We start from the raw sequence: 24140 nt of genomic DNA on the forward strand, positions 1-24140 counted from the left end.
CCAACTCTATGGAATTGGTCGCTCTGTAATTACTTGCTTTGTAAATGATGTACCATGTCCTATACAGCCTGTCAGTCAGGTCCATAATGTCAGAATATAATTTAAGAAATAGCACAGTCAGCAGAAACGGGCAATCTTAACCCACATCAAGCTACGATTTTGACAGTTCTGTCAAGAAAAAGTTTGTTGATCTGAGGTATTAATTTTTTACTGGGATAGAATTCCATTAGGTGCAGGGTAAAAGTCTAGAGAAGGTTTTGGAGTAAATCATGGGCAGAAAACTATTGAATATGGACATTTAAATTTTATTTTATTTTGGAATATGTAAAGCATTTACATGGTCCAAAAGTCAAGATTATATGTATGTATTTTATTTATTTATTTATTTATTTATTTATTTATTTATGACTATATATTTTTTTTAAAAAATATTCTCAGAGAAGTCCTACTTTCTTCCCTGGCAACTCATCCTACACTCCATTACTAATTATTTTTATTAATTTATTACTGACCTATCTTTATAGTGTTTCTCTTTATGAAAAAACGTATGCCTATTCTTATTTGTCTTTCTTTGCTACTTGAAACGTAAAATAGTATACCTCATATTCTGTATCTTGCTTTTTTTTCCTACTTGAAAATATGTCCTGAAGGTCAGCTTATGTTAGGTATAGAGAATTTTCTTCATTCTTTCCTACAGGTGCAGAGTATGCCGCTGTATTTGTTCAACTTGTCCCCTACTGTTGGACACCTAGGCTGTTTTCAGTCTTCAGCTCTTGCATATAAAACCACAGTGATGGCCTTATACATATGCTGTGTTATGCAAAATATGTATTAGTTTTCTGTTGCTACTGTAACAGATTGCCACAAACTCAGTGGCTTAAGACAACACAAATGTATTCTCTTACAGTTCTGGATGTCAGAAGTCTAACACACATCTTACTGGGCTAACACCAAGTTGTCAGCCATGCTTATCCTTTTCCTCGAGGCTCTAGGTGGACAATCCCTTTCCTTGCATTTTCTAGCTTCTAGAGACCAACCATGTTCCTTGGTTCTTATTCCCTTGCTCCATGTCCAAAGCTGCAGTGGTGGATGGGGAACATTGCATTATTCTACTCTCTTCTCCTGCCCCTCTCTTCTATTTTAAGGGCTCTCAGATTACATTGAGCCTACCCAGTTAATCCAGGGGAAAGTCCTTATCTCAAGGTTCTTAACTTATCACATCCATGAAGTCTTTTTTGCCACATAGGAGAACGTATTAACAACTTATGGGGATGAGGACGTGGATGTCTGGGCACCATTATTCTGCCTGCCACGGGAGATGATCCTCAGAGTAAAATGAGACTGTTGGTTCAAAGGCTAAATGCATACATCCTTTTTGGATATTGCTAATCTCTTTCCAAAGGATTGTAAATATGAAATATTTAAAATGTCAACCCAAATATTCTGGTTGAGTCAGACCTACTGGGGTAACACTTGTGAAAATGCTCTAATGTACAACCATCAGAGGCAGCAGAGGTCCAGAATAAATTGGCAAAAGAGGTTTCCTACACCTGGCATATGAACTCTCACATGTGATCAAGCAGAAAACCCAAAGGCATAGGGGGTGGGATGGGCATAAATAATGCCAAACTGTTCACATGGTGAATGCCTTTTACTCATTTATAATCTAACAAATTTTTAAAATCTAACATAAAAGAGCAATCTATTCATTGTTGTAGCAATCAATCTATTCATTGTTATCATATTTAAATAAGAAATAATTTAGCCTTAGAAATTTATGATATAAACACATGCTATCTGTAAATATCTTTGCCAGCCCATTCTGTCATCAGGGCCTCACCATCAGAGTGTGGTCCCTAGAATGCAGCACTAGCATCCCCCGAGAGCTCATTAGAAATGCAGAGCCTTGGACCCCATCCCAGACACATTGAATCAGAATCTGCACTTATAACTAGAACCCCAGGTGATTCATATGCATATTAAAGTTTAAGAATCACTGTTCCAGGAAGCACAAAAGGGATCCAATTATTAATTCTATATTATAGTAGCCTAGCAATACAATGCTACTAAATTTGATATTATTGTTGAATTGCCAGCTATCTACCCAGAAGAGAGCAGCATGAGCATTAATAGTAATATAACAACAACATTATTTGTTGAGTACTTCATATGTGCCTGGCACATATTTTAATATGTCTCATGTCATTTCCTGTTTTACTATATATTTTGTAATTAGTGCAATTTAATATATATTATTTTTTAAATTGTCATAACAATGCTTAAGCCAAGTTTTATCAGTTTTGTGACTGATAAAACTGAAGCTTGGAAAAGTTTGATAAATTAAGCCCCACCTGCCCAAAGACGTTACCAGCAGACACACTCAGAAACCCAAACTGAGTTGACTGGTGAATTGTTCTGCCAAAGCCACTGTGTAAAGTCTAGAAGGGAATCCCAATTCCTTAAACACATAGACACAAACCTAGGGAATCAAGAAACTCACACACACACACACACACACACACAAACACAAAATCAGATAAATATGATACCACCAGAGGAAACTAATCAAGCCCCAGTAACTGACCTTAACAAAATGGAGACCTATGAACTGCCAAAGAATTCAGAATAATCCTCTTAAAGAAGTTTAGTGTACTACAAGCAACAGACAACTACATGAAATTAGGAAAAAGAGGCATGAACAAAATGAGAAGTTTGACAAGGAAGTAGTTACCATCAACAAACAAAACCACAAAAATCTTTGAGTTAAAAAGTACAGTAATTGACCTGAGGAATTAAATAGAGAATTTCACAAGTAGACTCAACTATGCAGAAGAGTCAACGACCAGAAGGATAGAACATTTACCCGTTCAGAATACTAAAAAGGAAAAAGAATGGGAAGAGTGAAGAAAACCTACAGGAATTATGAAACACAATGGAAAAAGGAATTCCAGGAGAAGAGAAAGAGAAAGGGACAAAAAGTATATTTAAAACAAGATCAGCTGAAAACACCCCAAACCTGGGGAAAAGAAATGGACATCCACATCCATTTCTTGCTGAGTCAATTTTCATCTTTTTTTTTTTTTTTTTTAAGTCTTGGTCCTTCTTTTTGTGTCGTTTATTTTTTTGTCCAAGGGTCATAATCCTGCACTGCCTGTGTTCATGACTGGACAGTTCAGATGGGGAGTGTAGGGAGCGGGTGTGTATGTCCGCTGCTACTGTACAGGTCTGTTTCCTGAGCAGCTCCTGACCTGAAGGTGAGTCTGACAGTGAGCTCTATGAAGGGGAGTGGGGCATGGTCCCTGGTGAGCTTACATTGAAAGTGTGGGGCTTCACTCTGCAGTATCGATTTCACCTCAGGAAGCTCTGTTCCTCAGGCAAAGGTGGGGAGATGCTGACTGCCCTTCCCACCCTCAGAAAAGTGCTCATCATGACTTCCTCTACTTTGAGTTCAGCCTGTAGTTCTACTTCTCTCCCTCTACTTTCTTGTCTTCCTAAAATCTACCCAAATTTCTAGTCAGCCATGGTCCCTCCTTCCTTCTCCAAGCAGCTGTGGGTCTTGCCCATGTTTCATATATCTTTACCAGGGTCTTGATGTGAACCAAGAAGAAAGAGATGGAAATGTTCGCTAGGCCCAGCAACTTTAAGTTGAAGCCTGAGGTTTCCCTTTGTTCATACCTTGATGTTTTCTTTTAGCACTTGTGGGGAAAAACAAAACAAAACAAAACAAAAAGCAGGGTAGAGGAAAGAAAATAAAAACTTCATGTGCAAGCCATTGAAATCGGAGTTGCTTCTGACAGTTTGCAAGGAATTTAAATTTCATGCTTATTTCTAGTCTTAGTTCATCTAAATTGAGTAACTAGAACTAGGTTAGTGCTTATCCTTCATGTGAAAAGCCTCTTTTGCAAAAATGAGGTAAGGGAACCAGAAGGCTGTCCCTAGAACACTATCCTTTTTTCTTCTGGAAGCAAAATCTGCCTCCCTTGCTCCATACCCCACGTGTAAAGTTGGACAAACCAGCTATATTTGTGTCACATATAGAAGTTCCCATCTGCCCAGCCCCAGACCGCATTCACTCACCAGTCATGTCTTTGTCCAAATAGTGTATGTGTCGACATGTGTCATTGGCTTTAGTGACACTTTTTATTTTGGTTTGAGTAGCTTTGGTTATATATGTTCCTTTTCTCTGCATATTGGCATCTGGAATTATTAATGACCTTTCAAAAAATGTATCACTTACTTCTCCCTCCTGTTCCACTAGTACTTGTATGCACATGGATTCGCTGTTTTTCTGGTGCTTTATTTAGATTCGTGGTGACTCCTCTCAGAACTTACTTGATGCTCTATTTGGTGTACATCTGTTATAATTTGTCTCACAACTATGACTGAAATTTTTAATGCTTTTTTTTTAGGTTCTAGTTTAACTTGTCTTAATGATGTTCAGCTCTATTTCATATCCATATTCCTGTCTTTAAGGTATAAATAGGACTCTCATCTGAACTTATTAAGAAAATGTTTTCTTTGTATTTCTCACACACAAAGAAAACCAAATTATTAGACACCAAACATCTATTAGGCACTATGCTCTAGGCATTGGATTTGCAGAGGTGATTAAGTTAATTTTGATCCTCAAGTAACCTAGAGTGAACTGAGCTATATTGTGGTTGGGTATTTTTGTTTGTTTGATATGATTTGGCTTTGGTTTTCCTTACTGTGGAAAGCTTTACTTTCCAGGCTTACTGCTGCAAAATAGAAACTTCTGTTACAGAGAGGTTTTAGATGTCTTATTTTACAGTTTATTAAACTGTGCCTCCCTCCTCCCTCACCATGTTCCTCTTATGTTTTAAAAGATGGGGAGAAAGGTCCACATAGGGGTCCCTCTCTCTATGTGTGGTTGTGTTGACCATTATTTGTTAGAGCTGAAGGAGAGTAAGTCAAATTTTGTTATCCCCAGCACGAAGAACTGATGCTTAGTAACCACTGCTGTTCCTAAGAAAGGATCAACAACACAGCTGAGTCAAGGTGGATCTGAATCTTAGACTTTCTTTTTCTGTATGTGAACATCTGAACACTCTCTTGTCCTTTAAATTTAGAACAAGCTGATTTACTTTATGTCTAATTGCAAAGCAGTTGAAAACTGGACATTTTAAAACATTTTTTAAAGCGAATTGTGTAACCGTAAAGAAAGTAACATTTATGGATCCTGTTTGCTGCTGTAACAAAGTACCATAGACTGAGCAGTTTAAACAACAGAAATGAATTTTCATAAAGTATCAGAGAACCAAAGACCAAACTGTTGGCAGAGTTTGTTCTTTCTGAGGGTAGTGAAGGAAGGATGTATTCCAGACCTCTCTCCTTGGTTTGTAGATGACAATCTTCTCCCTGTGTCTTCACCTTGTCCTCCCCCTGTATGTGTGTCCTTCTAAACTTCCTCTTCTTAGAAGGGCTCCACTCATATTTGATTAGGGCTTACCCTAATGACCTCATTTTAACTTAATTACCTTTATAAAGGACCCTCCAAATACAGTCACTGAGATACTGTGGGTTAGAACTTTAACATTTGAATTTTGGCAAGGGACATAATTCAGCCCATAACATGAAGTGAACCCAGAGTCTCAAGATGCTAGGTACTTTCATATGCACTAATTTATTTGATTCTCATAAAATTGCCACTCTAGAGAGACACTGTGACCCCACCTCATAGATGAGAAAAACCAAGACTAAGAGCAATGACTCATCTTGTAATGTCACTAACTGAAAAGTAGCAAAATCAGGATTTGAATCTGAATCTATGTGATCTCTATTTTGCTGCTTCTCTGTATTTTCCTTCTTAATCATTTCCTTTCTTTGTAAATGTAATATATTGAACCAAAACAGAGCCCAGGAAGGCTCTACTCTATCTTTCTAGCTAAGAAAAATTGTTTTTATAGATGTGTTTGGCTTTTTGTTGGTAGCCAATGCTTCCACTCCTGGGTACTCATGCCACCTTCTCTGCATTTTTCAACCTTTTATAACAGATCTTGGGAGTTGATCAAGTGCAACGTGCAAATCTAGACAAGGTGTGAACATCTGCTCTATCACTTTCATCTAATAAATGGGTCAGAGGGAATTTAGATTGCTTTGACATGTTTCATTACTTGGCAATCTTCAGAATCTCTCAGAGGGAGAACTCCCCTAAGTGAGAGATAGCATCGTAAGTGCAGTCTTTTTTTGGTTCGGGGCCAAACAATGGAGAATGAAGGAGAGAACCTGTATGGGTAGACAGGATACAATGTGAACCTTGCTGAGACAGTAGGTAGAGGTTAATGATGGCAATGTTCTATCTCCCGAGAGTTGTTAAAACCATCTGGTTTCAAATGTAATCAGGTGAGTACCAGACTAGGACAGATATAGCACTTTTCATTACCAACCTGCTAAGCGTAGTAAATGAAAACAGTAAGTGAAATTGGAAAATTGCTCAGCCACATCCACAAATGGCTTGTGGTTGAATAAAACGTTTAAAAATACATATTCTTTACCAAGAAATTAAGAATGAAGCTTTTCCTAGTACCATAATGTGTATGTATAATATGATATCAAAATACTAGGGTTCTAATTCTACTGTACCACTTACTACCTATGTGACTTGGGCAAATGAGTTAGTGTCATTGAGTGTCAGTTTCTTTATCTGTCAGACCAGCATGAGGGATGCCATGAAGGTCAAATGAGATACATGACCTTCAAACTATATTTACAAACTATAGAGCGCTATATGTATGTTGGATATTTTTATTATTACTTTATTTTTGGCCCAAATCTAATAAAGTCCGCAATTTTGCTGAATTATCCCGTCTGATTCTCCAGTTTATGGCTTACCTAGGCCTCTTGTTTTCTTTCTCTTTTTTACTTCTTGAATACTATCTATTTTTTGAAAATATCTTAGAACCATTGTGAAATAGGAGGAAAAGTAGTTAGGAATTTTTACCCTTTATTTAAAAAATTTAAAGTATATTTATAGATGCTTAATGGGGAGACAGTTGAAAACAGCCCAATTAATGAAGAGCTTGTTGTATAGACCAAAATTGTGGCCTGTCACATTTTAAAGGTGCTGATGCCTTCCAAGGAGATTACATGTCATCTTGTTTCAAAATGGTCCTGGCAGACTCATGGTAGATGCTGACGCTTTTAATTTTTCTGAGAGCTATTAAAATTGTAGAATTTTGGAACTGTATTCCCATCTCACCTTGATGGGCCAAATGATTGAATAGAGCATGTGATAGGAATCTTTCCTGTATGATAAAGCACCATGGAAAATCCTGAGTTGGCAGCTTGTAAGGTGATTACAGATCAAGTCTCTGAGTTTTTCATCATCTGCGCATCTGTATGTTCTCTTGGGATAGGAAGGTCTCTTCATACCCACAAATCAGACATCTGGTCCATCCTGTTATCTCTCCAGGAAATAGTATGTTACCTCTTAGTTCACATTAAAAAGGATTGCTTCTTGTCCTATACACCAGAAGAAATACTAATGGTATTTCCTTCTTTCTGGAAGAAGTAAGAAACAAGGGAGATGGGATTTAGTGCAGAAAAAAAGAGAAAGAGAGAGAGAGAGAGAAATGGAAGTGAGGGATCTTAGCAGTATCTATGTTCTTAGGAGGTAACTTTTATTGACCATAATACTTGGTTACTCAATAAGCAGGGTTTGGTAGGCTTCAGTAAGCCTTATGTCATGATTTGCAAGAGGAAAGTGGCTGGTTTGGAGAAGAAATGATCTGTGAGAGAGTGCTATATTCCAGTTGAATATGACATAGGCAGCTAGTGGCCATCTGCTGTTAGCACCCTCTGATGAAATGAGTTAATTTCAATTCTCTATCAGGATTTTCACTGAAATCCACTGTCTGATGGGCCAGAGCAAGCTAGTTTGATGTGCCAGTATCTCTTTACCCTGTGTACACCTCTAGGACTGCTTGGGCATGATCAGCTTGATGCCAGTGTATCTATTATTCCAACAAATGCTAATCAGAGATAGGATTTTGATTTTAAATTCAAATTCACTATGCACTATTAGCTTTTCTAACATTGTGTGCCTCATTTGCGTGATTTTTAAAATGCATTTTTGGCTAGAACTTTATTATCTGAGTGTTCTTTTATTTAACATAAGTTTTTGGAGGAGTTTTTTTTTTTTTTCTTTCTTAAGGGTGTGAAGAGATTTCTTAATCTCTTTGCAACAGAGATATACCATGGTTGAACTCCATATGACCACGTGATAATCGTTATTAGGATAGTATTGCATAGAAGTTAGAACCACTGAAGTAAAAAAATGCCTGGATTCAGATCCTACTTCCTCAACTCCATCTATGTTATGTTGAGTGCATATAATGAACCTGTACAGAAGTTATTTAACCCCATCATCTTTACCCTCATCTTTTAATGGAGATAATAATATCATTTGCCTGGTAGGGTTTTTGAGATAACTTCATTAGAACAGCGCATATATCAGCCAGCATTGTCTAGATTATGCTGCAGTAACAGATAAATCTAAAATATCAATGGTTTACAACAGAGATTTATTTCATTCCTACTCATGTCCATCGTGGGTTGGCTCTACCTTGGTTCCATATTCTCTTCATCCTGAGACACAACTGAAGAAGAAGCCTGTGATAGTCTAAGGACAGAAGGAAAACATTGTGGCTTTAACAGCTTTTGCTTAGAAGCAGCACATGTTACTTCCATTCATATTTAATTTGTCAAAGTAAGCCATATGGTCAAGCCTCGTATCAGTTCGTGGGTATAGTCATCTACTGCAACATGCAATGCACATTGACTGAAACATAATAAGTGCTCAATAAGCAGTAATTTTAATTTTTAAGTCCTGCTCATAAAAGGTAAATAATAGTTTGAGATTCCTATCATCTTTTGCTAGCATAGAGAAGACTAATATTTATGTGTTTGTCAGATGGTTCTCTTAAGAGCAAATGAAGGGACTGAGTGCTTCCTTTGAAATTTCCAGGGAAAGTGGTCTATGGAGAACCCATAGCAGCAAGTCTCGGCACAGATGGCACTCACTACTGGCATAAAGAGTGGCACCACGCAGCCCACCATGTTATGGGCCCACCCCTGAGACCAGACCCTTCAACACCGGACTTTCTCATGAATCTATTGGCTAAGTAATAATTTAGCAGATTATTGTGAAGTGTTTTGCCAAAATAAGGTATTCTATGAGTCTCATGTTTGAGCATAGAACATCTTGTCCTACTATCTGACCTTTCATTGACCTCCACTGTTCTGTTCTTGAGGTGATAAATAGGCTATGGGGAGGTCCTCAACTGAGACCAAAAAAGCAGTGGCTTAATTATGATATGGTGTCAAAATAACCCCCACACTCAGAGAAATCAGATAATGTTTACTGAAATTTTACTCTCTTCTAATTTTTCCTCACCTTTTCTATCATTTAGTGCCTAGAACCAGGTCTCTTGATTATGCTTTGTTCTTATCATCTCCATATTCTTGTATATTCCTCTGTGCTGATATAACCCAAGAAACAGATGTGCCTGTATACATACAACATATTTTGATCTAGGGAAGAGACACTGTAAGGATGAAAGGCAAAATCCTGCCCTCAGGTAGGTTATCCCCAGGAAAAGCCATCCAAACTATTTTCAGAGATGCTACTTTCTGAGAAGTTATGATTACTTTTCTTGAGAAATACATCATTCCTGGACATCCCAACACTCCCCAAATACCAGACCCAAGTTAACAAAGAGATTTTCACAACATTGTTCAAGAGTTCATTTACCCTTTTCTTTCAGCCTCCTTCATTCTTCACATGTCTACATCTCCAAGATTATTCACCAGTCAAAACAGGATATCTGTTGTTGGTGACATGAACATCCTCAGTCAGTGTCACATCTCTGCTCATCACAACATTGCCATTTGAACAGGAGCTGCCTCTGTTCATGTGGATCACTGAGCTTCATCTTTGTGTAGTGCTCTACTCACAAAGAATTTTCATTTACATTATTGCCAGTGATCCTAAAATAATTATCATTGAGTACAGAACATAATCAACTTCTAGATAAGACTGAGCATTGGACAAACTCATAATCACAGAACCATCCAGTGACGGAGCCTAGATCCAGTTTTTCTGACCTGAGCGTGATCCTGCATCACACTTCTTACAAAAATATTATTTTCCAAGGTGCTTCCGAAAATAGAGATGGGCATGGGTGAAATATGTACTTGAGAAATCCACTCATTCTCCATTACAGTTTTCTGACATTCAATTGAGAGGAGCATCAGGAGGAAAGGAAAAGTTCTGGTAGTTTCCTCCTGACATCTTTTATTTACTCATCCCACACTCTCATGTGTTCTTCTTTGTCAGTGGTGATCTAACCACAACAGGAACTGACCACTGCACTTTCAACACCTGCCAGAAAGCTCTTGGAAAAGATGATTTCACTAAGATTCCCAATGGGGTGAACGGTGTTGAGGACCGGATGTCAGTAATATGGGAAAAAGGCGTGGTGAGTTTCACAGGATCTAGTTTGTTTTGATGAACAGTTTAGCCAGGATCTGTCTCATTTCAGGACCAGAGTAACATAAACCTTCATAGAAAAGCTTTTTGACTGTTTTTATTAGAGACTGGGAATGCAACACCATGACCATTGCCACCCCATTCCCCAGGATAATAATAAGAAATCATTTTCAACTCTGCCTAATTTAGTTTAGAAGATGCATTGCATCATTATGCAGACATTAGGAGGTAAATTTAGATTGGGTTCCAAGAGGAATACTCTCTAAGTCTATGAAACGTTATAGCCCTTCTACTTCATTTCTTGTGTCTTTTAATTCCCAGTTGGAATTATTAAAAATACGTGAAGGATTTTTATTATGTTCATATCTCCTTTTCATGAAATTTTTGTAGATGTCCCCTTTTTGAGGACCTTTGAACATCATATTTTTGAAACTGCTATACCAAGTCACATAAATAATAATAATCCAAAGTCTAGCAAAAGAGATTTTTTTAAATGTCCATGATTTAAAAATTTCTCCCTGAGCATGGAATAGAATCAAGGGGCTAAATATTCATGTGTTAACCTGTCCATCCACTTGACATGTGCAGTTGCACGGATCAGTGGGGAGAATTGCCTGGTCAGACCCGGGGCCACCATTTTCATGCCATTCTCACCCATTTCTCAGAAACCCTCCCTTAGATGACATGTTACTTATCTTACACTTCAGAATCCCCTCCACATACCATTCCTTCTAACTCTAATCATTTACCAGTTCTTGCCATTTGTATTTCTAACATGTCTTTTTATATCCATGCTCATATTTACTACTCTAGTTTGAGTCCTGTCTTTTGTTTGGATCACTGCAGTAGTCTCACAGCTGGTGCCCCTGCTGCCAGTTTCTCACTTGCTACAGCCTATGCTATACTCTAGTACTAGTGCTGCCTTCCAAAAACAAAGGACAATCCATGCTACTTTCTTCTTTAAAACCCTTTATTATTCTCCATTATTTACAGGATGATATTTGAACAATTAATTTACATGTAAGGATCTTCAAAACATCTCTCTCTATATAGCCCTATCTTTTGCTAAACATCCTTTCAGCCCTTTTTACCTCTACCCTAACCCTAATCATTCCCAAATTACTCTTCTTCTCTTTCTCTTTGCTTAGATTTTCTTGCTAAAAGTTCAACCTTTTTCTCTGAACTTGTGCTATTGAAAAATGAGTATGTTCATTACAGCAAACTTTCGTAATATACCAAGTGTAGAAATGACTTTAAAGTCATTGAATATTTCTTAATAATGTACAGGAAACTGCTATTTTATGAAAGATTCAGATGGTTTACTCATAGGAATATTACTCTCAGGATGTAGTTTTTAATCATTTTGTGAGACATGGACACACTGATGATTAAATAAACCTTAAGGATGTTCCTGACCATATAAATGTACATAGGGATAATCTCCCAACATTTAAAAAAAAACCATATTGTTTCAGAGAGACCACATTTATCCAAAGTTTGCCCATATGAAAATACCTTGTAATAAACTGTCCGAGATTACTGGTTCATGTACAGTTTGATAGCCACAAAATTTAATCTCTTGAGTTGATTTTTCCTCTTTCTAAAAGTGTTGTCATCTATTTTAAAGGTCTCTCTTATTTTAACTCTATAATATTCTGCCTATTATCTACATGATCATCTCATAAATCCTAGGTCTGCAGTAAGTAAGCCAGATCATAAATGTAGTAGGTGGTAGTCAACTCTAAACAAAAATTGAAAATCCTCTTGCCAACATTCACCTGTTGTCTGTGTGATTCTAGGAAGAATGGGGAAAATTAGTGAGAGGTGGCAGTTAAGCCTAGGTTTTTAAAAAGTTATCTTCAAGCTTCCATTTATTACATCATCCCCATCATTATAAGGATAGTTTAAGACTTACAAGCATCCACAGATGTGTTTGGCTCCACCAATATAAGAAATTAGATGCAGTTCTGTTTGGTTCTAAGAGATACAAGTTTTGCACTTTTATTGATAGGAGATTTTTTAATGACCAAGTATATGGTCATTAAAACAAATGCATTTTCTTTCTTGAATTGTTTTACAGCATAGTGGTAAAATGGATGAAAACCGGTTTGTGGCAGTTACCAGCACAAATGCAGCTAAAGTCTTTAATCTCTATCCAAGAAAGGGAAGAATAGCAGTGGGATCAGATGCAGATATTGTGATTTGGGACCCAAAAGCCACAAGGTAAGTCTGAGTTCTTATGTTCCTTAGCTTCTCCATGGAGAAAAAGCACTAACTTTCAAATAAATTATTTATTGGCCTCCACCAGACACTTCTTATTAGTTGATTTATTTAGCCTATTTTTGAGCCTGTGCACAAGATAAGAGTCCTGATGTACAAATGTTCCTTTGTTTTTCTTGGCACAGAGGATGCAAAAGTTGTGTTGCTTTACGGTTTCCTTGAGATGCATTTGTATGTAAAACCCATATGAATTTACCACTTTAGCAGTAAGCTTGGCAGACACCTGAGTTCACAAGGAGGAAAGGTATAGAGCAATGAAGAAAATAGGAGACTTACTTTGAAAAGGGCTGACTTGAAAACTCAAAATAATTACAGCCTTTTTAAAGCTTTCAGATAGAAAAATTCCAGTACAAAGGATGTCACTTTGAGTTAGCCAAATTTTCCAGTTGAGTTCATCTTGAGCTTATCATTCCCAGTAGACTCCAGCTTTTTTGTTTCCGATTTCCATAATTCTATGTTAATATTGCAGATTTGGCAATTTCCACCAACTCAGGAAAGCATTCAATAGAAGTTGAAGCTCTGGTAATTTCTCCTTCTAAAATATTAGCACAGACAACACCTGCATCCCAATTTGTGTCTTCCATAATCTTTGCATTTGTACTGCAGAAAGTCCCACATACCTTAATGTTGTCTGTGTGTGTGAGCACACGTGTAGACAGGGATACATAAGACCTTCCACTTCTACTGAATCGGAATTATACTAAGCAATATAAACTCTATAGTTTCTTGGAGGTGTTATTGTCACAAAGGCAACCTCCACTGAAATGCTCCTAGGCTACCTCTAGGGAACTGAAGACTGAAAAAAAGCACTAGAGCTACCGTCCATTGCTATAAGCTTAAAAATAAGCCCTGGATATTCCCATAGAAAATGCTTATCTTTTGTAGTTTAACACTTCCTGGGCATTCATTGTCTCAACCCAGGCACCAGTTCACGTTGTGGACAGTCCATAGTCACTGCCAGCAGCCCTCCATGAACATGTACCAGCTTGATGCTGGCTTGAGGTCATGCAACACAGTACATGGTGATTTGAAAATCTTGTTTACATAAATGTCCTCTAAGATAGCAATAAGGGACAACCCAGGGTCTTTGTTATGATGTTAATGAGGAACTATTGCTCATGGAAGGACTAAATATCTGATTGTCAAACCATGGAGGCCTCTCTCCCTGAAAAAGAAATGAAGACAAATAGAACCAAATTCAGGGCAGCTTCTGTACTAGACTAGAAAAATTGTGCTTGGGAAGGCGAAGGAAAAAAAAATTACTTGGATTTGGATTAGTTTGTGGATGAATTGAACATGCTATGTTTAGAGAGTTCCTGATATTTTAAATATCACTCTACTTATGCTGTTGCGCACCCAGCAGGGGCCTGCCCAGCATCATTTCTGCTGTGATTCAAACAATTTAGGCTGCTGCAAGTACTGGGACAGATAGATCTTTTGAAATAATTTGTGGCTTAAGGAGATGAGGATTCTTAATCAGAAAACCTCAGAAATTTCAAAAGGGAGAAAGCATGCAGAAAAAATATTCGTGAAAAATGGTGTTTTTGGAGCATTGCATCTGGGAGAGTCCTGATAATTATTAGCAATCATTTGCATTTGTACCATTCTCAGTGTTTTAAAAACTGCTTTGATTTCTGAAACATGACTTACTTATCAAGGAGGTCCACTTACAGTGATGGGAAGACCAAAGCACAATGGCATCTGTGATCGGTTGATACAAGATCCGTTGATCCGGTGTTTCTGACTTTGCAAACTTTTATGTTTTTCATGAGATTTGGTACCATGCTATCTCCTGATACCAAAGCAAAGCACTTTATACTGTCCTTGCTTGGGCATGTTCTGTTTCTTCTTTCATTCAAATGGACCAGGCACAAAAAGACTCTTTGGATTTGATTCTATTCTCTGTTACTCCTTTTCAAAGATGAGGGAGAAATGAAAATAGTCAATTGAGTGATCCAGCCTTGTTCCTAATAGCGTGAAGAGCCATGGGAGGTCATTCCCTGTGTTCTTCTTTTTAACCCTACGCCTGGCATCTGCAGCAACATTCACCTGAAGCTGTTTTCATTTGTGGGGGTGACATCAGCTCAGGGGTAAAGCATTGTCTTCCAAAGACAGCTGGACAAAGAGAAATGACCTGAACCTAGGGGTGTGAATAATTCACTTACTTTATTTCCACATATATTGTTGCTTGGGGAATATTTATAGGCTGTGATTATTTCTCTTTGAGTCATGTTTTTAGACGATATAAATTTAGAGCACTTTCGCACAAGTTCGAGTTGCTGATTTCTGTAACATTGTTTTGCCCTTCCTTTCCTACTCAGTTTTTGCAGAAGAGCACATAGTGATCCAGATGTTTACTTCTTATTTTTTCAGAGCTATCTATTACCTGCCTCGTGTCCCTCATTTCTAATCTAAGAATAACTAATCTAAGGTCAAACTAAAAAGTTTCTATCTGTCTTTCTCTGATCAATTCTCTAGTATTTCTTAAATGATACTTGTCCTTCACTTTATAGCAATCATGATAGCAGATAATTAAATATTTGCATTTTCTTATATGTGACTTTGGGGATAAAGATACGCATTGACGTTTAATTATTAGCACTATGTCTTCTTTACCTACCTCTGCTTATCGTGTCTGCTTTGCTTTGAGGGCTAAATGAAGACAGCACAGCCTGAGTACCTGCTGTGTTGGTTCTGGGTCCCAGCTCCATCCGTGCTCAGCTGGGGACCCAGGCAGGTCAGTTAGGCTGAGTAGCCCCTCTCTCATATGTAAAAGTGAGATTATTCATAATTGTTATGCCTACCTCATCATATGAAAGAATTTGTGTGAAAATGTATTATAAACTAAGACAGTGTTCCCCAGAGACAAGATTATGTATTGTTCTGGTTACTTCCTATTTTCTAGTAGGGCTGGTGTCATTCTTTGTTAGCCATCTTCATTTTTAGGTATCCTCAGCTGTTTGCCTGAGGTGTCCAGGGAGGCTGATGAGCCAGAGGCTTCTATTTTTCTGACCCTCAGATTCTTAAAAAAAAAAAAAACAAAAACCGAGACCTCTGTTTTTCTTTTCTTTTCTACCGTCCTTTTGAAAAATGGAGAAATATTCTCTTTACTTGGCAGAATATATTGAAAGGATCTAGCCCCCTTCGGATTTCTGTGACTTCTTCTGCGTCTCGCTTCTTCAACCCTTTAAGAATTTTCTCTACACCACCCTCAGGATGTTTTGCACTATCATGATTCATCCTTTTCAATGTGAAAATTGCAGAATGTGGGAAACAGGAGAGAAGGGGCAGTTGGAGAGGAGACTTCATAGAATAATGAATCTGGAAGAATATTTGAATAAGAAGAAAATGTGTTTATTATGCTTCTTATCAAAAGAGAGAATTTTGTGGAAACTGTCTGCAAATTCCTTATCTAGGTCGATCATAGCTCCAGCTTTCTTTATTCTTGGCCTGGTTGTTATGAGAAAGTTGCTGGCTGTTCCTGACCAAAATTTATGCTGATGACCTCGGTGAGGACCTTTCTGAGGCACGACAATATTTTTAGCTTTCTCCAGCTGCCCATCCACCCAGAGCCTCCCGCTGGCCTTCGCCACTGCGTCGCTGCTGTGGGAGTCTGCCTCTACCCACCTTGCACACGGGGCTCTGCTGGCTGCCGCACACCCACTTCCAGCACCAGACCACTGTCTTTACTCACTGACTTCGTCTCTCATTAACGTTCTTGAAGTTGAATCCGGTTTTTAAAATAGACCTATTATTTCAGAATACTTTTAGATTTACTCAAAGATTGCAAAGATAGTACAGAGCTCCCCTATATGCCACACTCAGTTTTTATTATTATTCCTGTGGTAGATTTGTTGTTATTAATAAACCAATATTGAAATGTTACTATTAACTAGAGTCCAACTTTATTGAGACTTCCTTAGGTATTTTATTTTATTTTATTTTATTTTATTTTATTTTATTATTTTATTGATTTTAGAGAAAGGGAGAGAGATTGTAAGCACCCACAGCAGGGAGGAGCAGAGGGGAAGAGAGAGGAAGGGGGAGAGAATCTTTGGCAGACTTTATAAAGAGCATAGAGCTAGACCCAGGGGCTCGATCTCACGACCCTGAGATCATGACCTGAGCTGAAACCAAGAGTCAGTGGCTTAACTGGCTAAGCCACCCAGGCACCCCAAGGTTTCCTTAGTGTTTACTAATATTCTCTTTCCTGTTCGGAATCCCATCTAGGACACCACATGGCATTCAGTCATCATGTTTCTCTAGGCTCCAGTGGTCTGTGAATTTCTCTGACTTTCTTCGTTTCTGATGACCTTGAAAGTTTTGAGGAGTACTAGTCAGGCATGTTGGTAGAATGTCTCTCTGTTATGATTTTTCTGATATTTTCCTCATTATTATCCTGGGGTTATGGATTTAGGGAGGAAGACCATAGAGGTAGTGCCATTTTCATCCTATCCTTCCAAGGATCTATGCTATCAACACGACTTATCACTGCCGATGATGACCTGGATCAGCTGGCTGAGGTAGAGCTTATCAGCTTTCTTCACTGTACAGTGCACTCATTTTCTCCTTTTCCAGATTATACTTTTTAGAAAGAAGCCACTGTGTACAGCCCACACTTAGAGAGTGGGGAATTATGCCCTAGGTCTATGTTTTAATTGATTCTACATCTTCAGGGCCTGGCCAGTTCGGCACAGCATAGAAGCACAATGAATGTTGAATGGGTGAGCAAGAAGGACCCTCCACAGTACATGTAGGAGTCATGTGACTAAGAAATGTCAGCAAGCACATTATATGCTTAAAGTTGCTGAGAGCAAATCTTAAATAGTCTCACCACAAAAAAAGAAATGGTGATTTTGTGACATGATGGCTTTATGGTAATGATTTTGCACTATGTAAATCTATCACATCACCTTAAATTTCCCCTATTTGTCAATTATATCTTAATGAGGCTGGTGAAAAATAAAGAAATGGCATGACAGAAAATTGGAAATACTATATTCAGCAGCAGTTACACAGAGAGGAAAAGTAAGAAGCCTAGCATCTCCTCACCTTATGCTTTTAACTTATTGCAAGTTGTCAATAAATGATTTTTGAAAGAATGAATCAAGATGAATGTAAGTCAAAAGGATTTTCCAAAGAGAGAAGGAAGAACTGCTCCTCTGCTCTTATTTTCTTTGTGTTTTCTTAAATTTTGAGATTGGGGAAGAATGAGCTTGTTAAGCAGCTCTTCTAGAGAAGAAAAGGAAGCAAATAGAGTTGCCTTCCTGTGAGCCTTCCTTCAAGTGGTTACTCAGCATGGGAGCACCGAGGTGAACACTGTGTGAGAGCCAGGCCTCACCTTTAGGAAGCTGACAGGAAGCAGGAGAGGAGATATAATGGCAAATACAAATATAATATCAGTCTTAGGAGGAATGTGTTAAGAATAGCCATGAGAGGCAGGAGCAAGATGCCACCAAAGTTCAAAGAAAATCATTCTCACCTTAGCACTGTCATTGGCGTAGGACCTCATCGGAGGGGAGAGTAAATGGGGCTTCTGGCTCTGAGTGTCAAGGCTAAAATACGAAGGCAAGATAAACCAAGGGTCTGGGTGGAAAAGAACCAAGGCCAGGGATTACATGAGAGAACAGGTTCAGGCTGTGGAAGGAAGCGGGATGGTGAGAACGTCATGGGCTGCCTCTCTATAATTTTACTTTTGTTTATGGTGGACAGAGGCAATTTTAAACAGAGCTCATCTAGTGGAAAAAACATCGTTTGATCAGATGAACATATCTATAGGATGTTTTTTAAAAATTACTTTTATTTTACCTACCTGGTTTTGATATATAGCTGAAGGTTGGTGATGTGAGGGCTTTCCATCTGACCACACCGTCAGAGGTTGGCCAAAATTTTCCTTTGAAATTTCCCAAAAGGTTTTAGCAAAACAATTGCTCAATTGACTAGTTAGTATCTCAAATGAGAGCAACATGCATTTCACCGCAGACCCTGAAGGGGGCGCCCACAGCCCACACTGAGACCCAACCGGGCGATTTGAGGTACTGGTTATGCAAGCAAAAGCCAGCCTCTGGAGAATGGATGTGTTTGCTAATAATTTTTGGCTTCATGGTACATAGATGTTTCCCTCTTTTTCTAAATTCTCATTATTTATTAATGGCATGTAGAAGTAAGTATGCTTGCAACACAATCTGTTACCTTAAAAATGGGCTGCATTATGGTTACTGAGGGCGACTAGAGCCAAGAAAAAGCAGTGCAGCCATGCCTTTTTTTTTTTTTAAACCTGTGAAAAGCTGGATGATTCCAGGGTGAGAAATCTGACATGTGGGATGGATGGTGAGAGAGAATTGGGAGTGGGAGTCTGTAGAGAAGGTTTGGACAACCTAATGAAAGATTACCTAAGATGTTACCAGCCTGTAAAAAGTTCCTGCAAAAATCGACTGCAGTAGCTCTTCTGTGTCATTGCACAATAAAAACAAACTGCATTTGGTGCATATGGAGTACCTTTTCCAGAAGTAAAAGGAATCTGCTGTATTCAGCTTGATGGCTCATTGAGCTAGTGTCTATTGGTTGTGACAGAGATATGTGCTCTAATGCTTCACTACTTGGGTCAAAGATTCAAATTTAAGGACACATTCCTTATCTAAATGTTTGGCTCATTTCTGTAGAACATTTTGGGACTCAGAGTCAAGGGGACGAAATCAAGAGTAGGATTTTCATGTGGTATCAGGAGAGAATCTTGTGGCATCACGTAGTCAAGAAGGAGACTTGTCAAATTAGCCAACTTGTTAAAAATCGTTTTAAAGAGGATGGCATGTAAGTTATTTGCAAGCTCATAGCAGCAGCAGTAACTCACGTTCTGGCAATTTAAGACTATCCTATGAGCCTCGGTTCTTCGGTATTCATTAAATAGCACTTAGTTACTATGGCAACTGTCCCCTTTCAGTATTTATGAGCTACAGGATATCTCACAGAATCTCAAGCACATGAGCACATAGCTAAACACATTGTGTGCACTGGGACATTTAATGAAGACTTTTAGCTAGACCATATTCTGCAAAGCAGGCATATTTTGCTCACAGCTATTTTCATTTATTATTTTTTAATTCAATTATAGCAGGCTTTGACCTTGAACATACCATTCTTAAAGGCATTGTGCTGTCTCTCCTGCTTAATTTCCTTCCCTTTCTCATCGAAGATAGATATAAATGAATTTTACTTTATACTCAGTGAAGAGTAATGACTTGTCGCCTAGGAAAGTGCCCCTTTGGATTCTGGAGGGGGCCTTGTGCCTGTAAGGAAGCAGAGGAAGAATGAGGGTTTCATCCTTGGGTGATGGGGGTTGTGAGTGTGGGAGCCAGGAAGAGATAAGGGATAAAGTGCCCTTAGGCAAATAGTGATGGCTTCTTATTATAGCTATATCATCAGGGACTGTTTCACAGAAGCTTCAGGCATTTTGTTGTGGGTATCATTTGACTAATTTGTACACTGCACTCTCCCTCTTCCTCAAAAGAAGCATGTGCACGCACACATACTAGCTCACACGCAGCAACTGCATTTCCGCTTATAGAAGTCAGGTCTGCCTGGAGACTCTGCTTTTAATGCCTGTTTCTACTGTTTATAACTCTTTCCCTGGTTCCCAAACCCACACAGTAGCAGCGAATATGTGTAGGATTGAAAGGGTGGGAGGCCCAGGCCTTGTACCAGGTACACGGGTAGAAATGACAGTTGATACTGTGATTTTTCACTGTGTTGTCTCGCATACATTTGGGGAAGCCACATGGTGTCAGATTAAGCTTTGCACAAAGACAGGGGCACCCTTCGTAGAGTAGTGGACATAGATGTTTACAGTAATTATGACCATTTTCCTGGCAGATGATTGCAAAGTATCCTGAGGAATAAGTGTCTTTTGTTTATCCACACAAAATCTTCCTGGTTCCTGGGGGCAGGAGCAGAAACGTAGTGTAAAGCAAAAGACTTTGAGGTTTAATTCCTTTTACTAACTAGATGTGACCTTGGGAATGTTACTTAATTTTTCTGAATTTCAGTTTCTTCATTTGTAAAATAGGGATGATGATGGTGATGGTATTTATTTCATAGCATGGTCTTGAATAGTTAAGATAGTAGAATGAAAAAAATTAAAAACAAAATAACTAAAATGGCCTAGTACAGAATTAATGTTCAGCAGTGCTTGGCATACAGTAGGTGCTCAGTTAGTAGTAGTAGGTGGTCAGTGGCAGTACTAGTCAATTTATTGAATAAGTGAGACCTATTATTAACTATAGTTCTAATTCAAAAGTCCTTGCAATAATGATTTAATTCAGACATGACTAAAAGATACTAGAATTATATTTCATACAGAAGTTACACCTCTTGCACACATCCAATTTTCACCAAGAATTACTAAAGTCAAGAAGTTTGGATGGATTCTTCTGGCTGAGATGACTTGATTAAAGGAGGACTCATAAGTGCCTCCAGGGCTGACTCCTTTGAAAAATTGTTTGCTGGGAAACTGTTCCAACAAAACCCCTAGGATTTATTTTGTGGCCTTCAGAAGACATTTGCTTTAAAAAAAGTTTCTGACTACCCATGAATTTGCTGATTACATATGGGTAAAGTTTTAACCACTATTTACTCCAACTTGTTTATTTAAACATGTTCTTATTCAACTGAACCTTTCAAGTGAGCTAGAAAATGATTTCCAGAAACTTCACTACTAATAGTGGCATTTTTTTTAATTATAAAAGAAAAACAGCTTAGGAACAGATCACAGTAACCCATTCTATCATTGATCATTTGCCTTTGCCAGAGTAAGCACAGTTTATTTTAAGCATTAGGATTTGGACAAAAAAATAAGCACCAAAGGGGAGGTGGTTGTGTAAAAGGCATAGGCTTTTCTAACCAAGTGGCTATTAGATGTTTCTTTCTACACGACATATATTATATATTTTTTGTGTTTTAGGCATTTGCCTATCTTAATTACAGCTGCAGCCCTAGGTCTCAAAACAATGCCAAAACATCACTCATAGAAGCTCGGTAGTTATTTGTTGAGTGAATAAACCAGATGCTAATGGTCTTGGGCCAATGAAAAAATGTGTGCTTTAAAAATTTTAGATGGGCTTTATTTATCTGTTCCTTGAACTGGTTTAATATCGGTTTTACATTTCTTCCCTTTGAGTTAAAGAAAAAAAATTCTTGGCACTCCTACCTTCTCCTTCCCCCAAAACAGTGCCTGGCAAAGATGCATTCCAGAGTCAGTGGCCAGTAGCATTGCCAGAACTGGCCAGGGCTGTGGCTTAAGCCAGGTTGGATCCTTTAGTGGGTCAAACAATTCTGGTTTTTGTCCAGATTCACTCTTAATTCTGGCCACTTATCTTAAAAACATGGGGACCTTGGTTATGAAGAAAACAAGACAGTGAAAATGGATCAAAAGAAATTTAATATCAGTACCTGGAAAGAATCCCAGGGTCCTTATATTCTTAAAGCACAGCAAAGAGCCATGGTTTTTTTTACAAAGGCCTTTGTGGAAAGCACCTGATGGGAAGAAGATCACAATGGAAGTCTATTTGGAGGCAGTGAGTGATGTGGGGAAGGGCAGTCTTTTCTAATGGCCTGAAAACAATTCCAAAAACCTTAATTGAAACCGATCTACCTTTTCCTTTTAAAACACAGGTTCTCAAAGTATGGTCCCTCGACCAGCAACGTCCATATCCTTTGGGAATTTATTAAAAATGCAAATTCTCAGGCACTACCCCAGACCTGCTGCCCCAGAAACTCTGTGGGTAAAACCCAGCCATCTGTGTTTTAACAAGTACTACAGGAGATTCTGATGAATACCCAAGTTTGAGACCGACTGGTTCTCATAGAATTAGAGAAGACTTTGGGATTCATAAAGTCCAGTTAATTCCCTAAACAGAGTTCTATATGGCCTTGCTTGATTACTACTAGTTTTAAGGAAGTTACTACCTAACCAGACCGTTCAATCCTCTCTGGTATGGCTATAATTGTTAGGATGTTCTTCCTTTGATGCATTAAAAGTCACCTCCTTCTAGGCCCTAAAATGTTTGCTTTTGGAGCTATGCATAATGTATCTATGCTTTATTAAGACAGTTCATTCATTCCTTCTTTCACTCAAATACTTGAAGAAATTCATTGGGCCTCCAATAAGTATCCCAGCACGAAATAAGTATTGTCAGCTCCCTCAGTAGCTCCTTAGGTCCATGATTAGCAGAGTCCCAATGTCCTGACGATGCTCTGTTCACCTTTTCTTGACACACACTTGTCTGTGTCCTATAAAGATGCGAGTCCCAGAACTGGACATGATTCTGCCTGTAATACCACCAGAGCAGGAACATGTGAGGCTTTTATATTGAATTAGTTTTATATTGTTTTATATTGAATGTAGAACTTTGCATTTCTTGTATTACATTTTTTAGGATGCACCTTATGAAGTTGCCATTTGCAGGTTAAAAACAGTGAAATGTAAGCGATTGCATGAAGTTCCAGTATCTTATCACATTTGTTCAGTCAGTAATTTAAAAACTAGTATTTGGTCTTCCTCTCTGATGTTTATGTTAAAATGACTAGGATTATACTAAATGACTGCCATTCTATATTACACTCTTTAAGTCCACTTGAGCAGAGAGTAATTTATAATGTTCATAATTTTTAGAAGATGCAATATTTAATATAAATAGAAAGTGAAAAAAATAATGCCCTTGCATATTCACCCCCAACAACTACCTTGGATCTTGGATGTGATGTTTATTACTCCTATTTGTGTTTCTTTCTATTTGTACTATATAGAGATGCAGTCCCAGGCCATCGTATGTATGTACATAGATGTAATTTTGTATATTTTTAGCTTTATATGAATTGTCTAGTACTACATGTATAATTATGTGGCTTTCTCAGTACTGTCTTTCTGGGACTTATTCATGTTGAAATGCATAGGTTGTTTCATTCACTTTCACTGCTATATAGTATTCTGTTTTGTGAATATAGCAAATTTGATTCTATATCATTTTGCTTGGGGTCAATTTAGGAAATTTCCAGTCTCTCACTATTTCCGACACTGTGTACATCCTTGTATACATGTGTGAGCGTTTCTCTAGCATATTCATCTAGCCCCTGATTTCTTTGACATCAGATGCTGTCAAATTTTGCCAATAGAAGCATATAAAATTGCTTGATTTTTGAAACTAAATGCCAAACTCTCCATTTGTCCCCATTACATTTTATCTTGTTCCACCTTCATTTATTTAGTTATTAAAAACCGTATATTGGGCCCCTGCTATGGTCCAGAGACCACAGGAGGCAGCTTACATTCCAGGTATTAGCTCTCACTGCCAGAGAG

The 24140-nt window shown here is 38.1% G+C and overlaps 1 protein-coding gene across 1 annotated transcript in view; it reads left to right on the forward strand.

Annotated features, from left to right (window-relative positions):
• Window positions 1-24140, forward strand: part of DPYS (dihydropyrimidinase) — a 76360-nt gene that overhangs the window by 22600 nt on the left and 29620 nt on the right. The window contains exons 5-7 of the mRNA XM_025994838.2: window positions 8987-9143; window positions 10358-10499; window positions 12591-12733. Coding sequence (XP_025850623.1) covers window positions 8987-9143; window positions 10358-10499; window positions 12591-12733 — 442 coding nt within the window. The remainder of the gene's footprint in view (window positions 1-8986; window positions 9144-10357; window positions 10500-12590; window positions 12734-24140) is intronic.

The sequence above is a fragment of the Vulpes vulpes genome, chromosome 13 (genome assembly GCF_048418805.1).
Source record: "Vulpes vulpes isolate BD-2025 chromosome 13, VulVul3, whole genome shotgun sequence".
Lineage (NCBI taxonomy): Eukaryota > Metazoa > Chordata > Mammalia > Carnivora > Canidae > Vulpes > Vulpes vulpes.